Source organism: Pseudophryne corroboree, chromosome 1, assembly GCF_028390025.1.
Source record: "Pseudophryne corroboree isolate aPseCor3 chromosome 1, aPseCor3.hap2, whole genome shotgun sequence".
NCBI classification, from domain to species: domain Eukaryota; kingdom Metazoa; phylum Chordata; class Amphibia; order Anura; family Myobatrachidae; genus Pseudophryne; species Pseudophryne corroboree.
Window position 1 is genome coordinate 373373533 of NC_086444.1, and position 16394 is coordinate 373389926.

Consider the following 16394-nt stretch of genomic DNA (forward strand, 5'->3'; position numbering starts at 1 on the left):
ATCGTAAAAATATCCTATATAATAAAATGCTAACGCTGTTCCTCACCTCTATAGAGGAATTCAAGTGTTTTGTGCGCTAACCTGTTGTTCTGTCACTTTTATGGGCTGGTAACTAGTATATTATAAATGCCCCCAATTAAATCTCATGTTGGGCTCACTGGTAGCGCGCATAAGTTAAAAAAGAAAAAAATAGGAGGCTTGTACTAGATAAAAATATCCATGTTCCTGAATGTGGCCGATGAAAGTTGTGTATTAGCAACATTTTCATAAATCACAGAAAAAATGAGAATTTACTCACCGGTAATTCTATTTCTCGTAGTCCGTAGTGGATGCTGGGAACTCCGTAAGGACCATGGGGAATAGACGGGCTCCGCAGGAGACTGGGCACTTTAAAAGAAAGATTAGGTACTATCTGGTGTGCACTGGCTCCTCCCTCTATGCCCCTCCTCCAGAAATCAGTTAAGGAAACTGTGCCCGGAAGAGCTGACACAACAAGGAAAGGATTTGGAATCCAGGGTAAGACTCATACCAGCCACACTGTACAACTTGTGATAACCATACCCAGTTAACAGTATGAACAACAACTGAGCCTCAGTAACAGATGGCTCATAACAATAACCCTTAAGTTGAGCAATAACTATATACATGTATTGCAGAGAGTCCGCACTTGGGACGGGCGCCCAGCATCCACTACGGACTACGAGAAATAGAATTACCGGTGAGTAAATTCTTATTTTCTCTGACGTCCTAGTGGATGCTGGGAACTCCGTAAGGACCATGGGGATTATACCAAAGCTCCCAAACGGGCGGGAGAGTGCGGATGACTCTGCAGCACCGAATGAGCAAAGGCAAGGTCCTCCTCAGCCAGGGTATCAAACTTGTAGAACTTAGCAAATGTGTTTAAACCCGACCAAGTAGCAGCTCGGCAAAGCTGTAAAGCCGAGACCCCTCGGGCAGCCGCCCAAGAAGAGCCCACCTTCCTCGTGGAATGGGCTTTTACTGATTTAGGATGCGGTAACCCTGCCGCAGAATGAATGAGCTTGCTGAATCGTGTTACAGATCCAGCGCGCAATAGTTTGCTTTGAAGCCGGAGCACCCAGTTTGTTGGGTGCATGCAGGATAAACAGCGAGTCAGTTTTCCTGACTCCAGCCGTCCTGGCTACATAGATTTTCAAAGCCCTGACTACATCAAGTAACCTGGAGTCCTCCAAGTCCCGAGTAGCCGCAGGCACCACAATAGGCTGGTTCAAATGAAACGCTGATACCACCTTAGGGAGAAATTAGGGACGAGTCCTCAACTCTGCCCTGTCCATATGAAAGATCAGATATGGGCTTTTACGTGACAAAGCCGCCAATTCTGACACACGCCTAGCTGAAGCTAAGGCCAACAGCATGACCACATTCCATGTGAGATACTTTAGCTCCACGGTCTTAAGTGGCTCAAACCAGTGTGATTTCAGGAAATCCAACACAACGTTAAGATCCCAAGGTGCCACTGGAGGCACAAAAGGGGGCTGAATATGCAGCACTCCCTTAACAAACGTCTGAACTTCAGGCAGTGAAGCCAGTTCTTTTTGAAAGAAAATAGATAGGGCCGAAATCTGGACCTTTATGGACCCCAATTTTAGGCCCATAGTCACCCCTGACTGTAGGAAGTGCAGAAATCGACCCAGCTGGAATTCCTCTGTTGGGGCCTTCCTGGTCTCACACAAAGCAACATATTTCCGCCATATGCGGTGATAATGCGTTGCTGTCACATCCTTCCTAGCTTTTATCAGCGTAGGAATCACTTCATCCGGAATGCCCTTTTCCGTTAGGATCCGGCGTTCAACCGCCATGCCGTCAAACGCAGCCGCGGTAAGTCTTGGAACAGACAAGGCCCCTGCTGTAACAGGTCCTGTCTGAGAGGCAGAGGCCATGGGTCCACTGAGATCATTTCTTGTAGTTCTGGGTACCAAGTTCTTCTTGGCCAATCCGGAACGATGAGTATAGTTCTTACTCCTCTCTTTCTTACTATCCTCAGTACCTTGGGTATGAGAGGAAGAGGAGGGAACACATAAACCGACTGGTACACCCACGGTGTCACTAGTGCGTCCACAGCTATCGCCTGAGGGTCCCGTAACCTGGCACAATATTTTTTTAGCTTTTTGTTGAGGCGGGACGCCATCATGTCCACCTGTGGCAGTTCCCAACGATTTACAATCTGTGTGAAGACTTCTTGATGAAGTCCACACTCTCCCGGGTGGAGGTCGTGCCTGCTGAGGAAGTCTGCTTCCCAGTTGTCCACTCCCGGAATGAACACTGCTGACAGTGCTAGCACGTGATTCTCCGCCCATCGAAGAATCCTTGTGGCTTCTGCCATTGCCATCCTGCTTCTTGTGCCGCCCTGGCGGTTTACATGGGCGACCGCCGTGATGTTGTCTGACTGAATCAGTACTGATTGGTTTTGAAGCAGGGGCTCTGCTTGAATCAGGGCATTGTAGATGGCCCTTAGTTCCAGTATATTTATGTGTAGAGAAGTCTCCAGACTTGACCACTGTCCTTGGAAGTTTCTTCCCTGAGTGACTGCCCCCCATCCTCGGAGGCTTGCATCAGTGGTCACCAGGACCCAGTCCTGTATGCCGAACCTGCGTCCCTCGAGAAGATGAGCACTCTGCAGCCACCACAGCAGAGACACCCTGGCCCTTGGGGACAGGGTGATCAACCGATGCATCTGAAGATGCGATCCGGACCATTTGTCCAACAGATCCCACTGAAAGATCCTTGCATGGAACCTGCCGAAGGGAATTGCTTCGTAAGAAGCCACCATCTTTCCCAGGACTCGCGTGCAGTGATGCACCGACACCTGTTTTGGTTTCAGGAGGTCCCTGACCAGAGATGACAATTCCTGGGCCTTCTCCTCCGGGAGAAACACCTTCTTCTGTTCTGTGTCCAGAATCATTCCCAGGAAAAGCAGACGCGTCGTAGGAATCAGCTGCGACTTTGGGATATTCAGAATCCAGCCGTGCTGTTGCAACACTTCCTGAGAGAGTGCTACGCTGACCAACAACTGCTCTTTGGACCTCGCCTTTATGAGGAGATCGTCCAAGTACGGGATAATTATAACTCCCTTTCTTCAAAGGAGTATCATCATTTCGGCCATTACCTTGGTAAATATTCTCGGAGCCGTGGAGAGACCAAACGGCAACGTCTGGAATTGGTAATGACAGTTCTGTACCACAAACCTGAGGTACTCCTGGTGAGGTGGGTAAATGGAGACATGCAAATAAGCATCCTTGATGTCCAGCGACACCATAAAATCCCCCTCTTCCAGGCTTGCAATAACCGCCCTGAGCGATTCCATTTTGAACTTGAACTTCTTTATATAAGTGTTCAAGGATTTTAAATTTAGAATGGGTCTCACCGAACCGTCCGGTTTCGGTACCAAAAACATTGTGGAATAGTAACCCCTTCCCTGTTGAAGGAGGGGGACCTTGATTATCACCTGCTGGAGGTACAGCTTGTGAATTGCCGACAGTACTAACTCCCTTTCCCTGGGAGGAGCTGGCAAGGCTGATTTGAGGTAACGGCGAGGGGGAGTCGCCTCGAACTCCAGCTTGTATCCCTGAGATACAATTTGTACAGCCCAGAGATCCACTTGTGAGCGAACCCACTGGTTGCTGAAGTTTCGGAGACGCGCCCCCACCGCACCTGGCTCTGCCAGTGGAGCCCCAACGTCATGCGGTGGACTTAGTGGAAGCAGGGGAGGATTTTTGTTCCTGGGAACTGGCTGCCTGGTGCAGCTTCTTTCCTCTACCCCTGCCTCTGGCCAGAAAGGATGCGCCTCTGACCCGCTTGCCTTTCTGAGGCCGAAAGGACTGCATTTGATAATACGGTGCTTTCTTAGGCTGTGAGGGAACCTGAGGTAAAAAAGTCGACTTCCCAGCTGTTGCTGTGGATACGAGGTCCGAGAGACCGTCCCCAAACAATTCCTCACCCTTATAAGGCAAAACCTCCATGTGTTTTTTAGAATCAGCATCACCTGTCCACTGCCGAGTCCATAATACTCTCCTGGCAGAAACGGACATTGCATTAATTCTAGATGCCAGCAGGCAAATGCCCCTCTGGGCATCCCGCATATATAAGACGACGTCTTTTATATGTTCCATGGTTAGCAAAATAGTATCCGTCGAGGGAATCAATGTTGTCTGACAGGGTATCAGTCCATGCTGCTGCCGCACTACACATCCAGGCTGAAGCAATAGCAGGTCTCAGTAGAGTACCAGAGTGTGTATACACAGACTTCAGGATAGCTTCCTGCTTTCTATCCGCAGGCTCCTTTAGGGCGGCCGTATCCTGAGACGGCAGTGCCACCCTTTTAGATAAGCGTGTGAGCGCCTTGTCCACCCTAGGGGATGTTTCCCAACGTAACCTATCCGTTGGCGGGAAAGGGTACGCCATCAGTAACCTCTTAGAAATCACTAGTTTCTTATCAGGGGAACTCCACGCTTCTTCACACAAATCATTTAATTCATCAGATGGGGGAAAAGTCACTGGCTGCTTTTTCTCCCCAAACATAATACCCCTCTTGGTGGTAACCGGGTTAACGTCAGAAATGTGCAATACATCTTTCATTGCAGTAATCATGCATCGGATGGCCTTTGTAGACTGTACATTTGTCTCATCCTCATCTACACTGGAGTCAGACTCCATGTCGACATCTGTGTCCACCATCTGAGCCAGAGGGCGTTTATGAGCCCCTGACGGCCTCTGAGTCGCCTGGGCAGGCGCGGGCTGAGACCCCGGCTGTCCCAAGGCTGCTGCGTCATCGAACCTTTTATGTAAGGAGTTGACACTGTCGGTTAAGACCTTCCACATATCCATCCAATCAGGTGTCGGCCCCGTCGGGGGCGACACCACACTAATCTGCCCCTGCTCCGCCTCCACGTAACCCTCCTCATCAAACATGTCGACACAGCCGTACCGACACACCGCACACACACAGGGAATGCTCTGACGGAGGACAGGACCCCACAAAGTCCTTTGGGGAAACAGAGAGAGAGTATGCCAGCACACACCACAGCGCTATATAACACAGGGATGTACACTATAATAAGTGATTTTTCCCAATAGCTGCTTACTTATCTTATTTGCGCCTAAATTTAAGTGCCCCCCCTCTCTTTTTTACCCTTCTTGTATCCAGATACTGCAGGGGAGAGCCTGGGGAGCTGCTTCCAGCGGAGCTGTGAAGGGAAAATGGCGCTGGTGTGCTGAGGAAGAAGGCCCCGCCCCCTCAGCGGCGGGCTTCTGTCCCGCGTTTTGTGTGACTTAATGACGGGGGTTTGCACACATATACAGTGCCAGACTGTATTATGTGTATAATTTGTGCCAAAAGGTATTATAATTGCTGCCCAGGGCGCCCCCCCCCCAAAGCGCCCTGCACCCTACAGTGACCGAAGTGTGTGGTGTGCTGTGGAAGCAATGGCGCACAGCTGCAGTGCTGTGCGCTACCTTAATGAAGACAGGAGTCTTCAGCCGCCGTTTTCGTCGTTCAGCAAGGGGGGCGGCGGCGCGGTCGGGAACGGACGATCGAGGTCAGGCCCTGTGTTCGAACCCTCTGGAGCTAATGGTGTCCAGTAGCCTAAGAAGCACAAGCTAGCTGCAAGCAGGTAGGTTTGCTTCTCTCCCCTCAGTCCCACGTAGCAGTGAGTCTGTTGCCAGCAGATCTCACTGAAAATAAAAAACCTAACAAATACTTTCTTTTCTAGCAAGCTCAGGAGAGCCCACTAGGTGCATCCAGCTCTGGCCGGGCACAGATTCTAACTGGAGGAGGGGCATAGCGGGAGGAGCCAGTGCACACCAGATAGTACCTAATCTTTCTTTTAGAGTGCCCAGTCTCATGCGGAGCCCGTCTATTCCCCATGGTCCTTACGGAGTTCCCAGCATCCACTAGGACGTCAGAGAAACAAGGGAGTTCCAAAAGTGACTAAAGCAAAAACGTAGTCATTTTACTCTAGAAAAAACACAAAAAAAAACTTATTTTCCTATTGTTCATTACTTGAAGGGACAAAAAATAAATAAATAAATAAATGGTAAAAGACCATAATTTCACCTATCATTGGCCACTAATAGTCAGTACTCTCCTGACATGTAAAACTGCACTCCACACGTTAGTTGTTAACGTTAGCTGGTATTCGCATACGTAGTGCAATTTGATTCTCCCAAGCACACTGCACATAAGCAGTGCTGTCAATAAAATGGTCAGAGCTACATACCTTCCCCAGGACCACCTCCTCCACCACCTTTAGGGGTAATAAGCTCACGTCGTAACTTAGCTAAGCGTGCTTTCAGCAACCCAAGATGATGTGCAGTAGCTTTATTCTTCTGGGTCCGGGCCATCTGCAAAAAAAAAAAAAAAAAAGAGAACTCTGTTACCTACTATCTTCCCTGTCTCTGTGGCCTAGTTCCTGTCACCTTGTATGGCTCAGCCCTCTAGAAATAGCTTCTCTGTATTCAGCTTGTGTAACCATAGCGGCGATGTCTCAAACCTTCTGAAGAAGACAAGACTTCAGATCAGATTTTTGCCATCATTTTATAGTGTCCTAGTAAAATGATAACTAGAAGCCGATTGATTGTTATGAGCAACTTCTCCAACTGTTCTCTTTAGAGAATTGGATTCATCTTTTTCTCTCCAACATCTCTATAGCCTAGTAACTAGTGCCAACCAATCTTCTCCCTTACGCCTCTATAGCCCAGTAACTAGTGGCAGCCAACCTTCCTCTACAGCCCAGTAATTAGTGCCACCTAACCTTCTCCCTTACACCTCTATAGCCCAGTAACTAGTGGCAGCCTACCTTCCTCTATAGCACAGTAATTAGCTCACCCAACGTTCTCCCTTATGCCTCTATAGCCCAGTCACTAGTGGAAACCAATCTTCTCCCTTACACCTCTATAGCCCAGTAACTAGTGGCCGCCAACCTTCCTCTATAGCCCAGTAATTAGTGTTACCCAACTTTCTCCCTTAAGCCTCAATAGCCCAGTAACTAGTGCCAAACAATCTTCACCCTTACACCTCTATAGCCCAGTAACTTGTGCCACCCAACTTGCCTCTGTAGACCAGTAATTAGTGCCACCCAACATTCTGCCTTATGCCTCTATAGCCTAGTAACTAGTGCCAAGCAATCTTCTCCCTTACGCCTCTATAGCCCAGTAACTAGTGGAAGCCAACCTTCCTCTAAAGCCCAGTAATTAGTGCCACCCAACTTTCTCCCTTACGCCTCTATAGCCCAGTAACTAGTGGCAGCCAACATTCCTCTATAGCCCTGTAATTAGTGCCACCTAACCTTCTCCCTTACACCTCTATAGCTCAGTAACTAGTGTCACCCAACTTGCCTCTGTAGATCAGTAATTAGTGCCACCCAACTTTCTGCCTTATGCATCTATAGCCCAATAACTAGTGCCAACAAATATTTGGGCAGATGTATTAACCTGGAGAAGGCATAAGGAAGTGATAAACCAGTGATATGTGTAAGGTGATAAAGGCACCAGCCAATCAGCTCCAATATGTAAATGAACAGTTAGGATCTGATTGGCTGGTGCCTTTATCACCTTGCACATATCACTGGTTTATCACTTCCTTATGCCTTCTCCAGGTTACTACATCTGCCCCATTCTCCCTTACGCCTCTATAGCCCAGTAACTAGTGGCAGCCAACCTTCCTCTACAGCCCAGTAATTAGTGCCAACCAAACTTCTCCCATATGCCTCTATAGCCCAATAACTAGTGCCACCTATTTTTTTCCCTTACACGTTTACAGTCCAGTAACTAGTGGCACCCAACCTTCTCCCTTACGTCTCTATAGCCCGGTAACTAGTGCCACACAACCATATACTTTAGTATCTATACTACCACCGAACGTGATGTCACTACATAACCCTGAACATGCTGTTTCTCAGCTGATCGCACAAAACCTAAATTCCGTTTCGTACACCCACAAATCAATCACCTCCGCCTCTATCTCGGCGATCTTGGCTAGTGTCCCGCTCATGATGGCAAAGGTCTCGGTCACCGAACAACGAGAAAGCAGCGCACACTGCAGCAGCAGCAGCAGCAGCAGCGGACCAAACCACGACACCGACGCGCAGGCGCAGTCACAGTCATCACCGAGCGTGTGAGAGAACGTGCCGTGCGTTTACGTCAAGTGACAGATCTCCTATCGACGCTCTAGCCTTTGTTTCGACTCTATGCCAATGGACGCTTGCTAGTCCTCCAGCAAATAATCAGCGTTTCATACCCTCGTAAACGTATTTATTTCTGCCCATATTATAAATCCAAAATAAATAAAAAAATATACAGAATATGTGTTCTTTAAGCGACGAGGGGAGGATCAGAGCATAATAACAATACTTGAGTGACTAATTACTGTGCCTTGCAAAAGTATTCACTCCCTTTGCATTTCTGATGTTTTGTTGCCTCACATTCTGGAATTAAAATGGATTGTTTGAAGGTTTGCATCATTTCATTTGCAGAACATTTTTTTTTTATTGCGAAGCAAACAACAAATAGGACAAAATAACAGAAAACTTCAGCATGCATAACTATTCACCCCCCCTAAAGTCAGTACTTTGTAGAGCAGGGGTGGGCAACATGCGGCCCGCGAACCGATGCTGCCTGGCCCGCTGTCTCCCACCAGTGTGCAATGACAAGCGGCCCGACTGGCTGAGCCGCCTGTCAGTGCGCTACAGAGCTCTGAGACGCGATGCCGCTGAGGAAAGACACAGGGGCTGCTGACCGGTATTTCCTCTGTGACATTAGGCACTGGGCGGCGCCGTGGGTGGAGCCACGGCAGGAGTCTGGATATGTGCAGAGAGCAGCGGGGCCGCACTGTCTGTCTTTGAATGCACTGGTAATGTATGTAGCTGTGCGCTCAGCAGTAGCGGATCTTGCCACGGGCAAGCAGGACTTTTGCCCAGGGCGCCGCCTTCCGGAGGGCGCCGGCGCCTTCCGGAGGGCGTCGCACCATGGCAAGATCCGCTACTGTGTCCCCCGCTGTGAAGGGAACTAGACGCTACCCGTCTAGTTTCCCTTCGTGGAGAGGACCTTTGCTGTGCGGTGCGCGATGACGTCATCGTGCACCGCACAGCATTGTGGGACTGGCACAGACGCTAGGGGTCATAATTGACCTCTAGTGTCTATGCTGTGCTATGGGAGAGACGTCTCTCCCATAGATCCGAGGAGAGGAGCGGCGCCGGCGGAGGTCTGCAGCGGTCGGGAATCAGGAGCGGGATAGTAAGCATTCATTTATTTATTTCTCTGACGTCCTAGTGGATGCTGGGTACTCCGTAAGGACCATGGGGTATAGACGGGCTCCGCAGGAGACTGGGCACTCTTAAAAGAAAGATTAGGTACTATATCTGGTGTGCACTGGCTCCTCCCTCTATGCCCCTCCTCCAGACCTCAGTTAGTATCTGTGCCCGGCCAGAGCTGGATGCACCCTAGGGGCTCTCCTGAGCTTCCTAGAAAAGAAAGTATTTGTTAGGTTTTTTATTTTCAGTGAGATCTGCTGGCAACAGACTCACTGCTACGTGGGACTGAGGGGAGAGAAGCAAACCTACCTGCTTGCAGCTAGCTTGGGCTTCTAAGGCTACTGGACACCATTAGCTCCAGAGGGATCGAACACAGGCCCAGTCCTCGGTCGTCCGGTCCCGGAGCCGTGCCGCCGTCCCCCTAGCAGAGCCAGAAGAACGAAGAGAAGTTGAAAATCGGCGGCTGAAGACTCCGGTCTTCATTAAGGTAGCGCACAGCACTGCAGCTGTGCGCCATTGCTCCCTTAGCACACCACACACTCCGGTCACTGATGGGTGCAGGGTGCTGGGGGGGGGGCGCCCTGGGCAGCAATTAGATTACCTTACTTGGCGAAAAGCACATAATACAGTCTGATAAACTGTATATGTGCATTAACCCCCGCCATTAAAGTACATAAAAGGACAGAAGCCCGCCGCTGAGGGGGCCGGGCCTTCTTCCTCAGCACACCGGCGCCATTTTCTCTTCACAGCTCAGCTGGAAGGAAGCTCCCGAGGCTCTCCCCTGCAGTATCCTGGTACACAAGGGGTAAAAAAGAGAGGAGGGGCACATAAATTTAGGCGCAAAACTGTGTATATAAGCTGCTATAGGGGAAAAATCACTCAGTATAGTGTACATCCCTGTATTATATAGCGCTGTGGTGTGTGCTGGCATACTCTCTCTCTGTCTCTCCAAAGGGCCTGGTGGGGGAACTGTCTTCAAATAGAGCATCCCCTGTGTGTGTGGTGTGTCGGTACGCGTGTGTCGACATGTCTGAGGTAAAAGGCTCCTCTAAGGAGGTGATAGAGCGGATATGTGTGTGGGAGGGTGTCTCCGTCAACAACGCCGACACCTGTTTGGATATGTGTAAGTGCTGAGTTAAAATTATTGCACAAAAGGTTAGGGAACAGAAAGGAAATCTACCCTGGTCTGTCCCTATGTCACAGAGTCCTTCAGAGTCTCTCTATGTTCACTATCCAAAATAACAAAGTATCGACACGGAGTTTAACTCCACTGTCGACTACGATAATGCAAAGTTACAGCCAAGAGGGCTAAAAGATATTCAATATATGATTATTGGAATAAAAGATGATTTGCATATCACTGATGACTCATCTGTCCCTGACACGAGAGTACACATGTTAAGGGGAAGAATGCTGAGGTAAATTTCCCTCCTCTCATGAGGAAAAAGAGCGGGAATCTCCAGACAAGAGACGGCAGCTTCCCACAAGAGAATTCTCAGGCTGTATCCTTTCCCCACTAGGGCCAGGATGTGTTGAGAATCTTCCCCTTGGGTGTCCTGTTTGCACTAGCTATTCTCAGGGATCCTGCAGATAGCATGCACATTCTAGTATACTACCCAGACCGGCGATTGTGTCGGCATGGGTTTATAGCGCTGTGGCAGCATGGACAGGTACCTTATCAGCAGAGATTGAGACCGTAGTATGCATATAAATATTTTAAGATGCTGTCTTAAGTGATAGATATATAATTATAAAGCATGCCCAAAGGGACATGAGTATACTGGGTCCTAGAGACAAAAGCTATGTCGATTTCTGCTTGACGTGTCCTGTAGAATATACATTGGACAGATGATGCCGACTTAAGAGGCATATGGAAGGCTGAGGATTGTGTGGAGAAAGGTTCTCGGGCCTGGTCTCCACAGTTATAGCTGGTAATTCTGATATTTTGCCTTATATTCCTGCACAGCCTAGGAAAGCACGACATTATTAAATGCAGCTTTTCGAATAAAGAAACAAGAAAGTCTGAGGTGCGTCCTTTCTTGCCAGAGGCGGCGGCAGAGGAAAGAAGCTGCACAACACAGCTAGTTCCCAGGAACAGAAGTCCTCCCCGGCCTCTACAAAAATCCACCGCATATCGCTGGGGCTCCACAGGCGGAGCTAAGCCCGGTGGGGACACGCCTTTGTAAGTTCAGCCACAAGTGGGTTCACTCCCTGTTAGATCCCTGGGCAATAGAAATTGTATCGCAGGGATACAGGCTGGACTGTGAGAAGATGCCCCCTCACCGAGGACCCGGCGGGCTTCCCCCCAAGAGAGGGAGCCAGTGTTAACTGCAATTCGTAAATTGTATCTTCAACAGGTGGTGGTCAAGGGTCCCCTCCTTCAACAATAGGGTGTTATTATTCGACCATGTTATAATCCCGAAACCAGACGGTTCGGTTAGACCCATATTGAATTAAAATCCCTGAACATATACCTGAAAAGGTTCAGGTTCAAGATGGAATCGCTAAGAGCGGTCATTGCATGCCTGAAATGAATCGGGACATAAGGGATGCATACCTTCGTGTCCCCATTTATCCACCTCATCAGGCGTACCTCAGAATTGCGGTACGGGATTGTCATTACCAATTTCACCAAGGTAATGGCGGATATGATGGTGCTCCTGCGGAAGCAAGGTGTCACTATTATCACATACTTGTATGATCTCCTCATAAAAGCGAGCTCAAGAGAGCAGTTGCTGGATAGCGTATCACCTTCTCTGGAAGTGAAACGGCAACACGACTGGATTCTATATATTCCAAAATCGCAGTTGGTTCCTACAGCTCATCTGCCTCGCCTAGGCATGATCCTAGATACAGACCAGAAGAGGGTTTATCTCCCGATAGAGAGAGCTCAGGAGCTCATGACACTGGTCAGGAATCCATTGAAAACCAAAACAGGTGTCAGTGCATCACTGCACTCGAGTCCTGGGAAGGATGATGGCATCATACGAGGCCATCCCCTTTGGCTGGTTCCATGCAAGGACAATGGAACTTACTGGACAAGTGGTCCGGATCACATCTTCAGATGCATCGGTTAATCACCCTATCCCCCAGGGCCAGGGTGTCTCTCCTGTGGTGGCTGCGGAGTGCTCACCTTCTCGAGGGCCGCAGATTCGGCATTCAGGACTGGGTCCTGGTGACCACGGATGCAAGCCTCCGAGGGTGGGGGGCAGTTACACAGGGAAGAAAATTCCAAGGTTTGTGGTCAAGCCAACAGACTTGCCTTCACATCAATATCCTGGAACTAAGGGCCATATACAACGCCCTAAATCAAGCGGAGTTCCTGCTTCGCGACCAACCGGTTCTGATCCAGTCAGACCGCAGGGGCTCATGTAAACCGCCAGGGCAGCACAAGGAGCAGGGTGGCGAGGGTAGAAGCCACCAGAATTCTTCGCTGGGCGGAGAATCAAGTAAGCGCACTGTCAGCAGTGTTCATTCCGGGAGTGGACACGACCTCCACCCGGGAAAGTGGTGACTTCATCAGGAAGTCTTCACGCAGTTTTGCAAATTGATGGAAACTGCCTCAGGTGGACTACATGGCGTCCCACCTCAATAAAAAGATAAAAAAGGTTTTACGCTGGGTCAAGGGACTCTCAGGCGATAGCTGTGGTCGCACTAGTAACACCGTGGGTGTTCCAGTCGGTCTATATATTCCCTCCTCTTCCTCTCAGACCCAAGGGCTGAGAATTGTAATAAACGGAGGAGTGTGAACAATATTCTTTGCTCCGGATTGGCCAAGAAGGACTCGGTACCCGGAACTGCAAGAAATGCTCTCAGAGGACCCATGGCCTCTGCCTCTCAGTCAGGACATGTTGCAACAGGGACCCTGTCTGATCCAAGACTTACCGCGGCTGCGTTGGACGGCATGGCGGTTGAACGACGGATCCTAGCGGAAAAGGGCATTCCGGATGCAGTTATTCCTACGCTGATAAAGGCTAGGAAAGACGTGACAGCAAGACTTTTTCACTGTATATGGCGAAAATAGGTTGCTTGGTATGTGGCCGGGAAGGCCCTACAGAGGAATTCCAGGGGGGTCGATTCCTGCACTTCCTACAGTCAGGAGTGACTATGGGCCTAAAATTAGGATCCATAAAGGCCAAGATTTCGTCCCTATCCCTTTTTCTCTCAAAAAGAACTGGCTTCACTGCCTGAAGTTCGGACGTTGTTACAGGGGTGCTGCATATTCAGCCCCTTTTGTGCCTCCAGTGGCACCTTGGGATCTTAACGTGTGTTGGATTCCTAAAATCCCACTGGTTTGAGCCACTTAAGACCGTGGAGCTAAAATATCTCACGTGGAAAGTGGTCATGCTTTTGGCCTTAGCTTGGACTAGGCGTGTGTCAGAATTGGCGGCTTTGTCATGTAAAAGCCCATATCTGATCTTCCATATGGAAAGGGCAGAATGGAGGACTCGTCCCCAATTTCTCCCTAAGGTGGTATCATCGTTTCATTTGAACCAACCTATTGTGGTGCCTGCGGCTACTAGGGACTTGGAGGATTCCAAGTTGCTGGACGTAGTCCGGGCCCTGAAACTTTATGTTTCCAGGACGGCTAGAGTCAGAAAAACTGACTCGCTATATATCCTGCATGCACCCAACAAGCTGGGTGCTCCTGCTTCAAAGCAGACTATTGCTCGCTGGATCTGTAGCACCATTCAGCTTGCACATTCTGCGGCTGGACTGCCGCATCCTAAATCAGTAAAAGCCCATTCCACGAGGAAGGTGGGCTCTTCTTGGGCGGCTGCCCGAGGGGTCTCGGCTTTACAACTTTGCCGAGCTGCTACTTGGTCGGGTTCAAACACTTTTGCAAAATTCTACAAGTTTGATACCCTGGCTGAGGAGGACCTTGAGTTTGCTCATTCGGTGCTGCAGAGTCATCCGCACTCTCCCGCCCGTTTGGGAGCTTTGGTATAATCCCCATGGTCCTTACGGAGTACCCAGCATCCACTAGGACGTCAGAGAAAATAAGAATTTACTCACCGGTAATTCTATTTCTCGTAGTCCGTAGTGGATGCTGGGAGCCCGTCCCAAGTGCGGACTCTCTGCAATACATGTATATAGTTATTGCTTAACTAAAGGGTTATTGTATGAGCCATCTGTTGAGAGAGGCTCAGTTATTGTTCATACTGTTAACTGGGTATAGTTATCACGAGTTGTACAGTGTGATTGGTGTGGCTGGTATGAGTCTTACCCTGGATTCCAAATCCTTTCCTAGTAATGTCAGCTCTTCCGGGCACAGTTTCCCTAACTGAGGTATGGAGGAGGGGCATAGAGGGAGGAGCCAGTGCACACCAGATATAGTACCTAATCTTTCTTTTAAGAGTGCCCAGTCTCCTGCGGAGCCCGTCTATACGCCATGGTCCTTACGGAGTACCCAGCATCCACTACGGACTACGAGAAATAGAATTACCGGTGAGTAAATTCTTATTTTTTTCTTTCAGCGGCACTACTATACAGGGGGCAGAAATGGGGGCGTAATTGACCACGCCCCCGTAGGAAGCCATACCCTATTTTTGTCCGGGGCGCCACAAGGGCTAGAACCGGCCCTGGCGCTCAGCTCCGTGTCTACTGGGCACACCACTACATACATTACCCCGCATTACATTGGTGTGGCCAGCGCTTATTGTCCGCCCCCTCTCCGCTGAGTTATCAGACGTACGCACTCCGTAGGCAACATTAGCGGAGAGGCACTACGGCTGCATGGGCACATACTCCGCCCCCCTTCCACTGATCAGCGCTGCCTCCTCCTCAGGCAGCTTGGCGCCACCACCTCCTCCTTCTACGGAGAAACAGGATCCTGCAAGGTGAAAAATCACACACTCATGTCATGGGCATTTGGAGAGTGTGTGGGGGACAAGTGTTGTAGTGTTTGGTTTAAAATTATTGGTATTTTGGGGGTAATTCCAAGTTGATCGCAGCAGGACATTTTTTAGCAGTTGGGCAAAACCATGTGCACTGCAGGGGAGGCAGATATAACATGTGCAGAGAGAGTTAGATTTGGGTGTGGTGAGTTCAATCTGCAATCTAAATTGCAGTGTAATAATAAAGCAGCCAGTATTTACCCTGCACAGAAACAAAATAACCAACCCAAATCTAACTCTCTCTGCAAATGTTATATCTGCCTCCCCTGCAGTGCACATGGTTTTGCCCAATTGCTAAAAAATTTCCTGCTGCGATCAACTTGGAATTACCCCCTTTGGGCCTAATTCTGAGTTGATCGCAGCATCACATTTGTTAGCAGTTGGGCAAAACCTTGGGGGTAATTCCAAGTTGATCGCAGCAGGATTTTTTTTAGCAGTTGGGCAAAACCATGTGCACTGCAGGGGAGGCAGATATAACATGTGCAGATAGAGTAAGATTTGGGTGGGTTATTTTATTTCTGTGCAGGGTAAATACTGGCTGCTTTATTTTTACACTGCAAATTAGATTGCAGATTGAACACACCACACCCAAATCTTACTCTCTCTGCACATGTTATATCTGCCTCCCCTGCAGTGCACATGGTTTTGCCCAACTGCTAAAAAAAATCCATCCTGCTGCGATCAACTTGGAATTACCCCCCATGTGCACTGCAGGTGTGGCAGATATAACATGTGCAGAGAGAGTTAGATTTGGGTGGGGTGTGTTCAAAATGAAATCTAACTTGCAGTATAAAAATAAAGCAGCCAGTATTTACCCTGCACAGAAACAAAATAACCCACCTAAATCTAATTCTCTCTGCAAATGTTATATCTACCCCCCCTGCAGTGCACATGGTTTTGCCCAACTGCTAAAAAATGTCCTGCTGCGATCAATTTGGAATTACCCCCTTTGTACATTATATTAGTGCATAATGCATTTCTCTGTGGGTGTCACCAGCCTTGAACTGCTTGCTCCCTCTCTCTCGGACTCTGCTTGCCTAATGTGTAAAAAGGGGGACTCTGCTTGCCTAATGTGTAAAAAGGGGGACTCTGCCTGCCGTAATGTGTAAAAAGGGGGACTCTGCCTGCCGTAATGTGTAAAAAGGGGGACGCTGCTGCTGTAATGTGTAAAATTGTTTTGTATTGTATATACAAGATATTTTGTGTGTGGCCT

At 49.1% G+C, this 16394-nt stretch overlaps 1 protein-coding gene across 1 annotated transcript in view; it reads right to left on the reverse strand.

The window, feature by feature from the left end:
- Positions 1–8182, reverse strand: part of DRG1 (developmentally regulated GTP binding protein 1) — an 88226-nt gene extending 80044 nt beyond the window's left edge. The window contains exons 1-2 of the mRNA XM_063913084.1: positions 7985–8182; positions 6255–6378 (exon numbers count right to left, since the gene is read on the reverse strand). Of these exons, the coding sequence (XP_063769154.1) occupies positions 6255–6378; positions 7985–8026 (166 nt within the window). The 5' untranslated portion in view covers positions 8027–8182. The remainder of the gene's footprint in view (positions 1–6254; positions 6379–7984) is intronic.
- Between the last annotated feature and the right edge of the window lie 8212 nt (positions 8183–16394).